This window comes from Orbicella franksi, unplaced genomic scaffold, assembly GCF_964199315.1.
Source record: "Orbicella franksi unplaced genomic scaffold, jaOrbFran1.1 SCAFFOLD_38, whole genome shotgun sequence".
In the NCBI taxonomy this organism is placed as follows: Eukaryota; Metazoa; Cnidaria; class Anthozoa; order Scleractinia; family Merulinidae; genus Orbicella; species Orbicella franksi.
In genome coordinates, this window is record NW_027670634.1 from 39,201 (window position 1) to 56,512 (window position 17,312).

Genomic DNA, 17,312 nt, shown 5'->3' on the forward strand with positions numbered 1-17,312 from the left:
TCCTGTTAAGCCTTACAATACCTCTAGCCTGAAAAAAGTGCGCCTTTAGTCAACTATAGGGAGAAGCCCCAGCTTGGTGCAATCAATAAATAAGGGTACTATTAACAACTGCATCGCAAAATGGAGGCTGGGTGCCTGTGATATCCAGGAGCTTCCACTATTGGCAGCCAGCTCCTAGATGGAGACTGCTCCCATGGCTGGCAAATCCTGGCAAGCCAGCCATGAGCCCCCACGCAGAAGGGAGAGCAGGCACCCGTCACACTGTGTGAACAGTGGAAAAGAGGGAGGGAAATGGGGGGGAGGGAGGAAGCCTTGAAGATGAGGTCCCATGAACTGCCACGCAAATAACACGCTAGCGCCTGTAACGCTAAACACACTTCAGTCAAAGAGCACATGGGATCTGGCGCATGCCCATGTATGAAACGCCGCTGACTCCAGACAACACTGGCGCTCTTTGTTGTTAACTCCGTTAAATTGCATTTAACTGCATTTAACAACTGCATCGCAAAATGGAGGCTGGGTGCCTGTGATATCCAGGAGCTTCCACTATTGGCAGCCAGCTCCTAGATGGAGACTGCTCCCATGGCTGGCAAATCCTGGCAAGCCAGCCATGAGCCCCCACGCCAAGCCGGAGGACCTCCGAGCAGCGTGCTAGCCAGCTCGGAGAAGAGAGGGGCTCATGGATGGGGAGGCCAGAGCCCCGAGAAAAATGCCCAAATCCGTAGGCACCCAGTAACTGGCAAATTAGTGACAAAAACCATGCCTGTTAGGCAAGTCGTTCAGCTACTGAAAGGATGGTTTCCACAGGTGTGCGCACATATAACAAGTAAGCATCACTTGACCAGCGACCCATTGTCTTAATGAGATGATCAGGAACACCTCTCTGGGCAGCAGTTGTAGCGGCTTCAATTCTAAAACTATGACCCGAGAACTTTCCAGGAATACCTGCTGCCTGTAGAGTGGTTTGAAGAAACGAGGAAAGCCGAGATCTAGAAAGAGGAGAGCCATCTTGGTGAATAAAGAGAGGTCCGGTGCCTGGCTCACGAAGATGAAGGTAGTTTGTTAATGCAGTCACAGGACAGAGAGGAAGGGAACCACGGCCAAGATAGATGAAACAACCCTGCCTGAAAGGATCAGTCTTTGCACACTTGATTAACACTCGAAAGCTTTGGGGATTGGTGGAGGAATCTACTTGAAGATCTGCCGCGGTCAAATGAACAGATGGATCAAAGGTACCATTTGTTGTAAATTCACCAGCTCTAAGAAACCCAAAGAAGCCAAGACAGCAGGCTGCCCATAGCATGACACTGTCAGGGTTGATAAAATCTAAAGACTTGTGCAAAACAGACATAAGGTCGGCTGTCACTGGTTGGCGCTGAGGGAGATTTGGGCCCTGATGACGTTTGATCCCTCGTAAGAGACGCTGAAGTTGAAGACGGTTGACAATTGGGTCTGGGAAGCCATAGTCAATGTGTAAAGAACGGACTGCAGACAAATATACTTTAATGGAAGAATGGTGAAGACGATCTGCTAAATGGGTACAGAAGCGCATCAGAGTTTGTTCACTGGCTGGTAAAAGAGGCTGACTTGGCTCGAAGGGAGTATCCTGACTACAAAAATCTAAGAACTGACGTTGAGCCGAAGCATAAACTTGGCGAGTAGAAGGTGCAAGGCCATTGGTCAAATAGAACTGGCATTTATCTGTCAAATTACGGGCAGCTGAGCCAGCAGCGTTAACGGAATTGGAGTCGCCCCAGGAGCTGCATGAGGAGCAAGATGATGGAAACGCTGAAAATCAAAACGAGATAAGGCATCAGCAATCGAGTTGTCTTTACCCGGCGTATGAGAGGCAGTAAAGGCAAAGGAATGTCGGGCTGCCACAAGTGACAAGTGACGGAGAAGAACCATCATGTTCGGATCCTTCGTGGTGCCCGAACGCAAAACACTAACGACTGCCATGTTGTCGGAGCAGAACTCAACTCGTTTAGAAGCCCATTGGTGGCCCCAAAGGGAAGCTGCAATAACCACCGGAAACAACTCTTTGTAGGCAATTGCCAAGGGATGCTGAACAGCTGACCATTCACCCACAAACCATTCATGATCACAAATTGCACCATAACCCCGAGCACCAGCAGCATCTGAGGAAACGTAAAATTCAGGCAAGGTCGCCCACTGTGGGGAAAGCAGGAAACTGAGACCACCCCAAGAATGGAAAAATTCTCGCCACCAACGGAGGTCTAAGCGAAAGTCTTGGTTGATCCTAATTGAGTGGCTATCACGTCGAAAGGCTGACAATAAATTGATCATGCATCTCAAGAAGGTACGCCCCTGAGGAACTACTTTACATGCGTGTTGGAGATTGCCAATGAGAGATTCCAGCTCCTTCCGTGTGCAATGTTGTTTGAGGGACCAGGCTTCCAGAAGTGCAGCAATACGATCAAACTTATCCTGCGGCAGACGGGCCTGAAGTGAGAGAGAATCGAGCTCAATACCGAGCACAGTTAAACAAGTGGATGGCCCCTCCAATTTGTTCGGGTGAAGAGGAATACCCCACTTTTTAAATAGCTTAACACAAGTATCAATATTGTTCTGGCAAACAGGTGAGTTAGGAGGGCCCAATGTATGGAAGTCATCCAGGTAGTGTAAAAGAAAATTCACATTATAATTGTGTTTGAGGATCCACTCGAGCATATCTGCAATGGACGAGAAGATGAAAGGAGCAGAGCGTAGTCCAAATGGAAGCGCCATATCAATAAAATATTTCCCACGCCACTTCATACCAAGTAGGTAACGATCATCAGAATGGACAGGGACATTACGGTAAGCACTTTCCACATCGAACTTTGCCAACAGCGTTCCTCTGCCGTGAAGCATGATCCCATCGATGATATCATCAACCTTCATGTACTGCACTGAAAAGGGTTCTTTTGGAATGCCATCATTGACACTATGGCCTAAAGGACTAGACAGATCCAAGATAAGCCGCCATTTTCCAGGCTGGTACTTCTTTGGGATAATTCCAAAGCGACTCACATGGAGGTTTGGGATAGGGGCTATAGCAAAGGGGCCAGCTACACGGCCTTTGTCAAGTTCCGTGAGGAGATACTGGTCGATGACTGAAGGCTGAAGGGATGCTGAAGGCATATTTTTATTCTCCGATTTTAAAGATACCGCCCGAGGGTCAAAACCCAGCTGAAAACCATTTGTGAGACCTGAAATCACATACTCCACTTGCGTTTGGTCGGGGTAAGAACACAGTTCATGCCGAAGTTCCTCCGCGTCTATGGGGGTTACTCTGGGTGGGGGGACCAGGTCTTACTGCGGGGCGCCTAAAATGGACAAAGAACAAGAGGGCAAAGCATGGTGTGCCACTTCGGAGGGCATGTCATTACCAAAAGCATCTTGTGGTGCAGGAACAACAACATCAACAGGAACAGGAATCAAAAAATTTGAAAAGGAAACTGAACAAGATGAATGTACGCTATTTACATATGGTTTGGATCCCACTTCAACGCTGCAGACGTTTGCTTTGGGATGGGGGAGTTGACTGGGAGCGCCGGTAGGAAGAGGTTGAGGCCCGAAATGGACAGTTGACACGTGGATGATCACCTTCACATTTCTCACAGCGATGGAGGTACCGGCATTGACCAAAGGTCCAGCGACAGGTGCCATCATTCCAATATCGGCAAAAGGTGGATGAACCGGCTATCGAAATTGAAGCTGAAGACGAAGTGGTTGGCTGCTGGCTTGACTGGGGAAGAGGTGACGAAAGAGTATGGAAGTTGTACAAATCATGGTTCATGTGAGACCAGTCCACCAAACCTGCAGCAGCTGCGTCCTTGCGGAATGCAACATCGTAATGGAGCCAAGCCTTCCCAGGGAACTGGCGCGACGTCTTGAGAATTAGCAGCTTGTATTGTGTCATGTCCTGCCATCTGGAAGAATGAGCACAGCAGAAGATCCATGAGTACACAGTGAATGCTTCAACCCATGTCACGATATCAGTGATCTCTTGCACCCTTTTCTTGGAAGAACTCACGAGAAGTTTGCCATCAAGGGATGTTTGGGGCTCTGTCTCCTGGGCTTTCAAGTTCTCTGCTAGCAAGTCAGCAAGATCCACAAATTGGCCAGACCTAATTTTTGTCACCAGCTTCTCCGGGATAGGGGAATAACCAGGGCCAACAACAAACGGCCTATTCAGGGATGTTGAGGTAGAGGCGATGGAGGAATTAGAACCAAAGGAGACCAATGGCGTGAAAGACTGGTTGGAAGATGGCAATTCATTCGCAGCACCACGAGAACCAAACAATGATGGCGAAGATAAAGAAGAATTGCCTAACGTGCAGTATGTTGAAATAAAGGGAGGAACGACCAAATTACCTGAGGACTGGCCTGCAGAAGAAGGCAGTGGTTGGTTAATGACAACAGAACCGGATGACGTCGTGCCAGACGCCGCGTTTCCCGCTGTTGAAGAACTCGATGAGTGACTTTGCAAAGCCGCCAAAATGCGAGGTAACGTATCCCCCAAGGCTTGTGAAAACGCTTGACTGAGGTCCTGTTGAGAGAGGACGAAGGAGGGCGGAGTGGACACCGGAGTCGAAGAAATGGGAGGACGTACGACCGAAGAGGGAGAATCGGCTGAAGAAGAAGGCTGACTTGAATCCAACATGACGGCCACACTGTTGTTTGTTGCACGACGATGTGCCATACCAAACGAAAGAAACAACGGCAAGATTCGAAAAATGACGAACGAAGAACAAATAATGCATATGCTACTTCGGGAGGAAGCCTTGAAGATGAGGTCCCATGAACTGCCACGCAAATAACACGCTAGTGCCTGTAACGCTAAACACACTTCAGTCAAAGAGCACATGGGATCTGGTGCATGCCCATGTATGAAACGCCGCTGACTCCAGACAACACTGGCGCTCTTTGTTGTTAACTCCGTTAAATTGCATTTAACTGCATCATATTGTAGTGTTGCAAGTAAAATAACAATAGTCTTTTCTCTTGTAAACAAAAGTCATGGTATTTTATTCCTATATATCTTGGTAATTGTTTGTGCTAATCTCACTAGCAATGCAGTAATATTCAAAAGGATTGCAGATATGTCTCTTCTAATAGATTTTTGCAATGATTACAGAACATACTTAAGTTTGCAAGTATCAAGCATTCTCTTCTCCATAATTATTTCAAGTTTTGACTTCAATTTGTTTAAATCTCTCATTTCTAGGAGTAAAAGAAAAAACTCTACATCACCAACCACCATGCATCCGGCTTATGTTTGACACAATTGGACAGCATATCTTTCTTGCAAAAAGTACGTGTAGATCTGCAGTCTCTTGGACTTAATTTGTTCATCCATGATTACTAAAATATTTGTTCCATCAAACATGTCGGTTGAATTGCATACTATCTGTGAAGAAATTTTCACTCTGGTTGAACTGCATGGAATACAAAAGAAATGTAGTCTGAACGACAACAAATGTACAAGATGAGGCAATTCGAATTTCTCACTTGAAATATTTTAAAATAAGCTTACAAATATTTTCGAACTTCTGTCGGTTACTAACACAGACTGAATTTCAATGTGTGTATACAAAATAAGACAATAAAGAAACAATGAAACCAAAACTTAACAAGAAATTATAATTGGAATTAAGCTTACCTTGGACTCCACAAGGAGAGACAGCGAGAGGAAACCATCAAATTCTCTTGCCAAGAAAAAAAGCTACGAGCTTAATTTTGCCCATCCATATGCTAAGTTGCAGCTGGAAGTTGACACAATCCCACTTTCCAGCTTTGTCTTCCCGGGTTTCTTGTATTAATTCTTTGACCTCGTCGACTGTGCTGTTGTGACCGACACATCACCTCAGTCATAAACATCTCTACCAGCTTTCACCTACGTGTGAGGAAAAGCCGATAGGCAAAAAACTACATACTTATGAAAGGAAAACAAATGAAACAAAAATGGCTGACTTCAGTGCTTGACAATCTCGTATCCAGGCTCTCCATTTTTCGGGCAAAAGTGTACGCCTTTCTGATCTCCCTCAAAAACCTTCCTGAATATGAGTAAACACTCTTGGACAAAAACAATACTTAGTAGGGGAGGTAGGGAAAAATTGTTTAATACAAATTTAATGAATAAATTAATCAGAATCAAGTGAGTGAGTGCCATTCGAGTGCCTCCTAAGCTCATGGATGTTATATCATCCATGAGCAAAAATCATGAAGTTTTCGCTTCTTTGTAGCAATTATTTTTTCAACTTCTTGTTTAGCTTTGACCTTGTGCAGAAATAGTCTAAAGTTTGGAGAGATCTTGTTTTTTTCTACTCTCCCAAATAGTTATCTTACCAGGAATTATCAAATAATTTAGTACATCTGTCCTATGAAGAAGGCCAATTATGATATCCTGGTGGGGGTACACATGAAAAAAGTGACTTTTTCAGGTAACTGTAATTCCGAAAGCTTACTTCAAAACCCTATAAAACTTATACCACAAGAAAGCTTATGATTTATAGATTCTGAAAATGGTCACAACTTTAACTTAATGGAATTGTAACCTGACACTAGCCTAAAATTCTTAACACATGCTGTGCATGACCAATCTGTAGTTGAGAAAAGATATCTGGCTGCAGATTGCATGGAATTATATTATTTTAGTATCAATCTAGAGCACAGATATCACCCTCTTAAATGAGCATAGAACTTTTTGGGACAATAAAAACATTTTCCCCAGTGCCCCTCTGAAAATCACCAATATATTTAAGGTTGCTTTATTTACAATAACTTGCCTTCAATTCAACATATGCAGAATCTCAATGCTCGTTTAACTCAACTCAATGAGAAGAAACAACACTGAAAATTTCAGATCAATTGGATAAATACATCTTGAGATATCTTTTCTCAAAGTTCTAAAGTATGCACTTTGAGAAAATAAGCTTTAAAGTTAAGAAATGCTATTCAGGAAAGCCACATAGACTCTACAGGTAATAAGTTTATGTATTCAGTGCAGAAAGTCCACAAATTCAGTTTAGAATGCTCCTGCTTCATAAGAGACTCCTTCTGTTTCACAAAGGGCCTCTTCTTGTCGGGTTTGCCTCAGCTGCTCTGCTCGCTGGTGCTTCTTTTCCTTCGCACTAGCCTGCAGGTCAGATTTCCTAGCCCGTTTCTTGTCCCTTAACAGAGAGGCTTTCGCAGTGAATTTGCCAGCTGGAATGGACAGCGTTTCATTCACTTTCCCTCTGCTAGCAGCTCCACTGTGAAAGTGTAATACTGCAGAAGCTACAGCACAGTGAATTACTTTCATGCCATGATGTTTATGCTTTGGGCACCTAACCCAAACCAGAGAATTGATGCACTCATTTCGGTTCCGTGTAGTACCACACACACACCGTTCCAGGAGTTTTGTTTCACTTAATGTCATGAAAGTGGGGCGCAACAGTTCCAGGAAAATCTCAGGTAGGCTGTCATCACCCTTGTAGGTCGAAGTTCCTGTCGCTAGATCTTGTTGCCACCTACACTGGGAGTTTTCACCAGGCGGGCAGAATCTGTGTTGTTTATCTGGATCTTTAGCTTGAACAGAGTGGTGTTAAACAGCAGTAATGTTCTTTTTCATTGTATATACAGCTACATTAACCTCCCTATCTGATGGATTTGGGGTTGACAGGGTGTTCTGTCTAATGGCTAGACCATAGTATCTTTGGATTTGTTTTATTCTTTCGTCTGAGAGGCGGCCACGCCCTCCAATTGGCTTCCCATCGGCCACTTTGCCCTTAGTTTTTGCCTTTAAATTTAGAAGGTGCTTGCCCATTCGTTTCTGAACATGTCCAACGCAGTCTACTTTGACCACCTTACAATCTGGGTAGGTGTCCTCAATGTAATGTTATGGCAGAGGTCAGAAAGATAACTTTTTATTCCAGCTAACGAGTACAAGCACACGTGTATATTCTGTCTCGTCCTACTGCACATGCTCAAAACCTGATATGTTTACATCTCCACCCTAAAAACTTTGCCGGGTGAAAGAAACAAACTTGGTCTCTAAATTGGAACCTAAATAACGCAAGTATTGTTCAAATTGAATCCAACGCAACAAAATTTTCAGACGGCTGAGTCGAGTTGTTCTGATTAACAAAGTTTAAAGGTCCTTAATGGCTTCTTTACAACACGACCACTTCTGGTTGTCATATGTTGGTCGGCACTTCCCTCACCAACTGTAGCTGGTTTCTGGGGTGGCTGGGGTAATCCTGGTGACGGGACTTGGTGAGATGTAAATGTAGGTGCACTGGGCTGTGGTGGATTGTCTTGGCTAGAGAGCAGTTGACCTTCAAGGCTTGGTGCTACTTGGCCTGACGGTTTTAACTGTATTCTGTTGCGCCTTAGTTCAGAACCACTGTTTGTCTCTACAATGTAGGATCTTGGCTGGTTCATTTGCTCTTTCAGTGTTGCCGGAGTCCAGGTCTTGGTTTTTGGTTGAAACACTGATACTGGTTGGCCTGGTACTAGCTTTTGTAGCTCACGTGTGGACTTGCCATCATGCTGCTGTTTCTGAACATCTTGGCGGTGCTGCAGCTGATCTTGGTGGCATTCTTTTGCTTGTGACCGTTGGAGTCGTCCACTGCTGGGTAGTTGTGTGCGATATTCTCTATTGTTCAGTAACTTGGCTGGTGATGGTAAGTTGCTATCGACAGGCGTGGCCCTGTATGACAAGAGCGCAAGATACGGGTCCTGTCCTGCAGCCTCGGACTTCCTTAGAAGGTTCTTTACGGTTTGTACCATCCTTTCTATGAATCCATTGCTCTTTGGATACACTGGTGAGCTAGTAATGTGATTGATACCCCATTGGTCACAGAACGCTGCAAATTCCTTGCTGCTGTATTGAGGGCCATTGTCAGATACCAGGGATTCTGGTATCCCATGTTCTGCAAAGATTGATTTGAGGTGGTTGATTATTGCAGCAGATGTCGTTGAGCTCAACTTTCTAACGATGGGGTATTTGCTGTAATAGTCTGCGACTAGTAAATATTGAGCACCTCCATAGTCGAACAGATCGCATCCAAGCCTCTGCCATGGATAACTGGGTACATTGTGTGGATGCAATGTTTCTTTTGGTTGCTGTTTGGAGAACTGTGCGCATGTCGGACAGTTCTCTGTCATCTGTTTGATGTCCCTTGATATGCCTGGCCAAAACAGGCTGTCCCTTGCTCTCAGGAGACACTTCTCTGTTCCCATATGTCCTTGGTGTATGATTTGTAACATCTGTGGGCGTAGCTTACTGGGAATTACGAGTTTGTGTCCCTTGAGAATGAGGCCATTTTCCACACTCAGGTCCTCTCTGAAGTTCCAGAACTCTTTCAGGTCTTGTGGGCACTCATTTGGATATTCTGGCCATCCATGATGCATGACATCTTTTAAGTGACTGAGTACAACGTCTTGATCAGTGTACTCTCGTACTTCATCTAGTTTGGCAGGGCTGGCTGGCAGTGTTCGAGAGATTGTGTCCAGTTCCACCACGGGGACTTCGTTGTCTTCTGCAGGGGGCTCCATGTGGCTAATCCTGGAAAGGGCGTCTGCTATCACGTTGCTTTTTCCTTGAATGTACCTGATCTCCACATTATATTTGGCCATTTTAAGTAGGAGCCTCTGAAGGCGTGGTGGTGCGCTCGATATGCTCTTCTTCCAGATGCTTTCGAGCAGCTTGTGGTCAGTTTCGATGACCACCTTCTTACCAAATACGTAATGGTTAAGCTTTTCAAGCGACCAACAGGCAACGAGTAACTCTCGCTCTATGTTGCTGTATCGAGACTCGGTTTCAGTTAGTGATCGACTGGCATAGCACACTGGTTTGCCCTCTTGCGTCAACACACATCCAATGCCTTTAAGGCTTGCATCAGACTGGATTAGGTTCTCCTTTTCTGAGTCGTAATAGGCTAGGACTGGTACTTCAGTGATTGCTTGTTTGAGGTTCTGGAATGCCCTTTGGTGTTCTGGTTGCCACACGAATGGTACATCCTTTTTCATCAGCTGTCGCACAGGTTCTGACACTTGGGCTAGAATGGGTGAGAACCTGTTCAGGTAGTTAATCATGCCCAAAAAGCACTGCAGCTCTGTAAGGTTCTTCAGGGATGGCATATCACGGATTGCTTTGATTTTGGTTTCGCCAGGGCGGATCCCGTCGGGGGTCCATGTGAGCCCGAAGAAGGATGCTTCCTTCACTTTAAACTGGAATTTGTCCGGGTTAAATCTCACATTGTTCTCTCTTGCTGTGTCAAGGACAGTTAGTATGTGCTGATCATGTTGTGCTTCACCTGTTCCATAGACAAATGTGTCATCTGCAATACCGCTGAGCCCTTCAAGTCTGCCAAAGACCATATCCATTTTTTCTTGAAACACATCTCCACTGCACGTAAGGCCAAATGGAAGTCTTGTCCATCTATGCTTTCCCCATGGGGTGTTAAAGGTGCACAGCCTACTGCTTTCCTTGTCAAGACTAACTTGCCAAAATCCACTGCGTGCATCAAGGATACTGAAGTGGGTGGAGCCGCTGACTTTCGGTATCACATCATCTATGGTTCTCACATAGTAGGGGTTGCGCTTGATTGCTTTATTGAGATTCCGAGGGTCCAAGCACAGACGGATTGACCCGTTGGGTTTGATGGTGACCACAGCAGAGTTAACCCAAGGGGTATATTCATCTTGGACCTCAACCAGAATTCCAGATTCTTTTAACTGGTCTAGCTCTTCTATGTAGGCTTTCTGTAGTTGTACTGGAACCTTTCTTGGAACATGCTGTACTGGGGGAATGTCAGGGTTAGTTTCGATGTGGTACGGGGGTCCTGGAAAGCAGCCAATTCCTGTAAAGACATCCTGATATTCTTCCAACAAATAGTCCTTTGTCAGTGGGAAGGGGTGTTGTTTGCCTCTGATGTCAAATAGTTTGACAGTATTTGCATTGGGCATGGGCTTTTCACTTTGTACAACATTCTGGGTGGTTGCATTTGTGCTGGCTGTGACTGGCCAGTTGAGCTTTAGGAGGTTCAGATCTTGTGCAGACATGTTACCAATTATGGCAGGGCCATCAACGTCAACAACTTCTGCTTGGATAACTCTGGGGTTGGAATTGTTAGGACCCTTCACATATATTTGGCAAGATCCAAGATTTGGGATCTCGGCTCCACCATAAGCAGTTAACTTCACTGTAGGTTGTTGTAAGCTTAGTGTCTCAGGGCTTAGTTGCTTGTATAGGGACTTGGGTATAATGTTTGTTTCAGCACCTGAGTCTATCTTACAGAGTGCATTCATTTGTTTTCCTTCTGGCTTCAGTGCCAAGGAGACTTCTAGCAGAGCCTTTTCTCTACAGGATACAACGTTTACACTCATGGCCAGGGGTGTTGCTTCAATTGGGCCCAGGAGCACATAATCATCTAATGATTGGGTAGGCTCTGACTCAGGTATGGCATTGTTATTACTAGTAGCTTCAATCTCATGCACATCCTTCTTTTTAAGTTTTGAAAAGCATACCTTGGCAAGGTGTCCCACCTTTTGGCAGTAATGGCACGTTGCATTTCTTGCTGGGCACTGTTCATGAGAGTGAGGGCCCCAACCACAATTCCTGCAGAGCTGCGTTTTTCCTGACTTGTTGCCTTTTGGGTTTTGCCTTGATCCACCGGCTACTGGGTTCAGCTGGTTGCTTTGGAATTGGTTTCTCCTGGTTGAGCTTACAGGGTGTACTGCTGACACTACTGGGTTCATTAGCTGAAGCCGCTTGTCTGCTGATTGGTCTGTTTTTGCCATTTCTCTAGCTTTACTAAATGTCAGAGCATTTCCTTCTTTGAAACACTCCTTTCTGACATGGTCTGAATTCATGCCGAGTACAAGGAAGTCTCTCAAGAATCGATCATGATGTTCCGATGGATAGTTGGCTTCTTTGACAAGGATTCTAAGCTTTGCAATAAATTCTTCTAACGATAGTGTACCTTGTCGAAGATTGTGTAGCTCCCAGGCGGCGATCAGCTCGATTGAGTGAGGTTTCACGTAGTTTTCGAATTTCTTTCAGTAGTTTTCCAGTTTCTTTTGTTCATCTGCCGAGAGGCCCCAGCTGTTGAACAGCTCCAAGCCGTGCTCACCGGCCCAGTAAAGCAGGTGCTTACACTGAATTTCTTCGTCAGTTTTGGCCATCGGGCCCATAAAGAGCAGTTCACAGCGTTGTTTCCACATTTTGAAGTGTGAGTATAGGTTTTCATCCGTGCTCCAGTCCATGGTTGGACCCTTGTCAATGAATGAGGCGCTGGCGGCCATGTTGTTTTCTTGAATCAATCGTACACGTGTCGTTCGGAAATTACTTCACTCTTCCACCTTCTCCAGTGTATCAAGCTAAATGGTATGTTTGGTTACTTCGCGATCCCACTTCTGACACCATGTAATGTTATGGCAGAGGTCAGAAAGATAACTTTTTATTCCAGCTAACGAGTACAAGCACACGTGTATATTCTGTCTCGTCCTACTGCGCATGCTCAAAACCTGATATGTTTACACTCAACAGTGTTGAATGCCTTGCTGTCACCATCAGACACCATCCACTTGTATCTAATGTTGTGACGCTCAACCGATCTGTTCCACAGCACTGCTGCACCCTCTGCTTCCATGGCTGGCGAACATCCTCTAAAATTGACATCACAGTCACCAGAAGCTACATGTTCCATATGCCATTCTTCAAATTCTTCATCAGAACTACACTGTGCCTTTTTTACCGAACAACTCTGGCAGGATTTCGAAAGTACATGGTGATCCAGCACTTCTCCAGTGTCCACAGAGATGACAAACACGACTCCAGTAAGAGAAGTGAAGCCTCTTTTTGCCCACGTACCATCAAAGCTAACTGCAGCACCCACAATTCCATCACTATCTTCACCGCCATTTTCTGCCAAAATGTGCTGCCGAAGCCTTTGTCCTGCTTGTTTCATGTCAATTTCTGCTTCCACCTCAAGAGCATCAAGAATTGTTTCTACATGCTGATAGTAAGCTGTCTTTGTGATACATGGCATTTTCATGATGCTACAAAAGGATGCTAATCCTTTGTAGCCACTACCAGTCTCAATTGAATGATACACAATATGCCTGTTCACATCCACAAATTTCCCCCGCTTGCTTGTAAAAGAGGGAGTCTTCAAAGGGGTCTCTTCAAGGCACAAGCTGCACTGTGCAGAGAGATGAGCCATTAGCCCCCTTCTTCCAGATTGATTTTCCTGAATCGTCAAATTCCTGTAAATAATATGTATTAAATCAAATGTGAAAATACTTGTTTGAGGTACATCACTGTAAGTTAAAAACAGTGAACACTAACCGAAGCACAAAAGGGAAAAATATAATTAAAGAAAAAAACTAAAGAAGAGCACACATTGTATTTAAAATATCGACAGCTGTGTAAAATGCCTCATAACAAGCAGCTACAGAGAAACTGTATGAGACAGTTGAAACATTTGGCACAGAACCATTGACCACATGTAAACTTCACAAAGTATGTAAGCTTATTATTCTCACCTTCGCAAACATGTGCAATGGAGAGGGTTGAAGAAAACTGATTCAGATGTATCAGTCTGTATCCTTGACCTTGAAACCCTGAGTCACGCTGTTCATCAGAGCTTTGTGACAAAGAGTCTGGTAAAGCCAGTTTCGTTCTGGAGGCACTGATTGGTTGAGCTAATTCGGAGGAAGAATCACACGATGTGCCAGGCGTTGCATCGTTGATTTCGCTCCCAATGAAGTGAAGTGAAGTGAAGTGAAAGACTTTATTTAATGAGGGTGACCCGTGACAGTAACTTAAGTTACTGATAAACTTGGGGCCCTCAGCTTAAAATAATTAGAATGCTAAAAATATATTATTTACAATAAAATGCTAAAATACGATATTATTTACAATAAAATACTTAATTAAGTTACTATTAAAAATGGTTACAAATAATAAACTGGACTTACAATTTCAAACATACTACGAATAATAAGAGTTAAAAAATTCCATTAGTTTTCTGAGAGTTAAGAATAGTATTACATAATTTAGCCTTAAACGATTTAACGGACTTCTCTGTTTTTAAAGACTGGGGTAAACTGTTCCAATCTTTAATAGTTCTGACGGCGAAAGTGCGTCCTCCCTCAGAGGCGTTTCTGTGAGAGGGGCATAATAAATTTAAATTACAATTTCTAGTACTTCTCGAATGGACGTCAGAGTTCTTCCTTAAAGATGTGTTCATGTATTCAGGTAAAGTTCTGTTTATCCTTTTGTAGGCCAGTGCACATCGATTTATATAAGCTTCTTTGTAAAAGGGGATCCAGTTTAGCTTATTAAATAAAGTGACAGTTCGACTAGTACGTTGTGCTGCAAGAATAATACGCGCAGCCCGTTTTTGCATACGGAGAACTCTCTCGAGTACCTCTTTGTTACACGATGTCCATACTGTGCTTGCATACATGAAGAGTGGTTTGATTACCGCATTATAGTAGATCAATTTTTGATTCTTTTTCAAGTAGCAGCTTATATGGCATAGAAGACCAATTCGTTTTGAACGTTTGTTACATAGTTCGTCAACATGTGCTTCGTAAGTTAGGTTCTCGTCGATTATCACTCCAAGAAGTTTATGGCTACCAACTTGTTCAATTTCTGCATTTTGCATCCTAGCTTCAAATTTTCCTGCGTCATGGGTTATACGTCTGCACAGACGCTTTCCCGTAGCCAACAACGCTTTGGTTTTGTTGGTATTTATAAACATTTTGTTTTCACTAGCCCATTTCTCAACTTCTGTCAAGTCCTTTGTTAATGATTTGTTTAGTGTAGGAATAGCTTTCCAGTCTGAGCTTAAAGACAAGGTGGTATCGTCTGCATAGATATCCATAGTTGACTTGTGAACGTTTAGAGGCATGTCATTGACAAACAGGAGGAAAAGCACCGGTCCCAATATTGATCCTTGGGGAACGCCCTGTCTGATAGTCAGCTGTTCAGATGTGGTTTTCCCTAATGTAATAAATTGCTTTCTCTGAGACAGGTACGATTGAAACCAGGCAACAGACGGAGGGCTTGCACCGTAAATAGACAACTTTTTTAGAAGAAGTTCGTGATTTATAACATCAAAAGCTTTACGAAAATCTATAAATACCAGACCGGTCACTTCTTCATTGTCCATGTTTTTCAGGATGTGATCTGTAAGTCTGATTAGAGTTGTTTCTGTAGAGTGACCTGACCTGAAGGCTGATTGATACTCATATAACATGTTGTTGTCATGTAAAAACTTAAGAAGACAGCTGGCTACGTGTTTTTCGATAATCTTCGAAAAGACAGGTAAAACTGATATCGGGCGGTAATTGTTGATATCGTTTCGTGCGCCACCCTTGTGCAATGGTGTAACTTTTGCTACTTTCCAACGGTCTGGAAAACTGTTTGTCGATATTGAAAGGTTCAGCAATTTGCATAATGGACTTGCAAACGCTGGTGCAATAATTTTGAGTACACGAATACTTATGCCATCGTGCCCAGAGGCCTTGTTACAAGCGATTTTCCCTATGGTGTCAATGATCTGCTTAGGTGTTATTGGAGGGATGTTGAAAGCCACATTATCATTCAATCGTGAAGAGACAAAATTTTTCAGCTTGGTGTCATCAAACTCTACGCCAGCGTTGTTTTCCTTGCCAATTTGATCAAGGATGTTTACGAAGTACTGATTAAGCTCATTTGCAATGGAAGCTTCGTCACTAATGATGTTGTTTCCTGTGTTTAATTCATCGATGCGAACTCGAGGTTTACTAGTCCCACTTAATGTTTTGAGTGCTTGCCAAACTCCTTTTGGATTTCCTTTGTTTTCGTCGATTTTCTTGCGGAAGAAACTTCTCTTTGTTTTTTTGATGAGACTTGTAGTTTTACCCTTTGCATGCGTATAGCGTTCCCAGTCTGCAGGCAGATTTGAAATTCGCGCCGTTTTCAACAGCTTGTCTCTTGTTTTCATAGACGACAAGATCTCTTTAGTCATCCAAGCAGGCTGGTTCGGTTTCTTGACGCGTTTAGATTTTAGTGGAATGTGCCTGTCTAAAACGTCATTTAGCATTGTTTCCATTGTAATCAAAACATCGTTTAAATCATCAAAAACAAAGGCAATGTCCCATGGGGCACATTGTAGATCATGTAATAGTTCATTTGTATTCAGATTTTTGAAGTCACGATATTCTATGGTACTGTGGGTTTGATCTCTTTGCTTTTTGGAGTATTTACGTCTAATAAAAACTGGCAAGTGGTCTGAAAGACCAATGTCTGGTACAGAGATTTCAGTAACAAAACCAGGATGCGTTGTGTAGACATGGTTGAGACAAGTTGAGCTCACGGGACGTGTAACTTTGTGCACGAGTTGGCTTAAATTTAGGCTTTTTAATGCCTTTGCTAATCGATGATGTTTGTAGACATATGTATCCAAGAAGTTTATATTAAAGTCTCCAAACACATACATTTCTTGGTTTCTTAAATAAGCTGTTTCAATGTTAAGCTCCAGTTTGGCATCCGTGTCCGCCGTTGAAGAAGGCGGGCGATAAACAGCTCCTGTGAGTATCGGGCGATTTGATTTATGGGGATAGACTTGTAACCAGATGGTTTCTAGATCCATTTCTTCCAGGCTTGTAATTCTTTCGACTTTTAGATTGTCAGCAACGTAGGCGAGAATTCCGCCGCCCTTCTTGGTTCCTTGCCAGTCTTTCCTGACGAGCGTGTAGCCAGGTATTTCTAGAACGCAGTCAGGTTTGTTTGGTTTAAGAAATGTTTCGAGGAGAAAAAGCACATCGATTTCTTGACGTCTAGTGGTTAGTAATAATGGATGGATGTTAGTAATAATGGATGTTTCTTTTAACTTTTTGGTGTGTCTCTGTATTCCTGAGAATGGTTGCCCTATTCTCTTTTCTCTATACCGGTTTTTAGTCTTTTTTCTGGTCATTTTAGAGAGCAATCACTACTGCAAGAGAAAGGATTTCACTATGTTGTTGTCAAGATGATTGAAGCACGCTGCAGTTCTATCCCATGAGCCCAAATCACGATATTTGCATCATGTAAGATCACATATAGTTTCCTCGTGGTTTTGGTGTGTGGTTTTTGGGAATTGAAAAAACTTCAGGGAATAAAACAACGCTAAAAACAAAGATATGCCGCTTGTGTTACCATGGAAACCAAGTTGTTTATTTCACCAAGGTCATAAATAATCGCTTGTCAACAGCTAAACATTAAAAACTGGACCTTAAAACACATTTCAGAGGTAACCTAAATGGTTAAGGCTACATATGACTCAGTA

At 43.5% G+C, this 17,312-nt stretch overlaps 1 protein-coding gene and 1 pseudogene across 1 annotated transcript; both read right to left on the bottom strand.

Annotated features, from left to right (window-relative positions):
• Positions 1-766: 766 nt before the first annotated feature.
• LOC145473547 (uncharacterized) lies at positions 767-1,552 on the bottom strand. The gene has a single exon (XM_081455050.1). The coding sequence runs from the start codon at positions 1,550-1,552 to the stop codon at positions 767-769; it is 786 nt and encodes a 261-aa protein (XP_081311176.1).
• A 4,019-nt stretch (positions 1,553-5,571) lies between these two features.
• LOC145473545 (uncharacterized) lies at positions 5,572-13,289 on the bottom strand (annotated as a pseudogene).
• Between the last annotated feature and the right edge of the window lie 4,023 nt (positions 13,290-17,312).

Bases quoted from the DNA above. Each gene is read 5' to 3' on its own strand.
- LOC145473547 (XM_081455050.1), bottom strand. From the start codon at position 1,552: ATGCGCTTCTGTACCCATTTAGCAGATCGTCTTCACCATTCTTCCATT.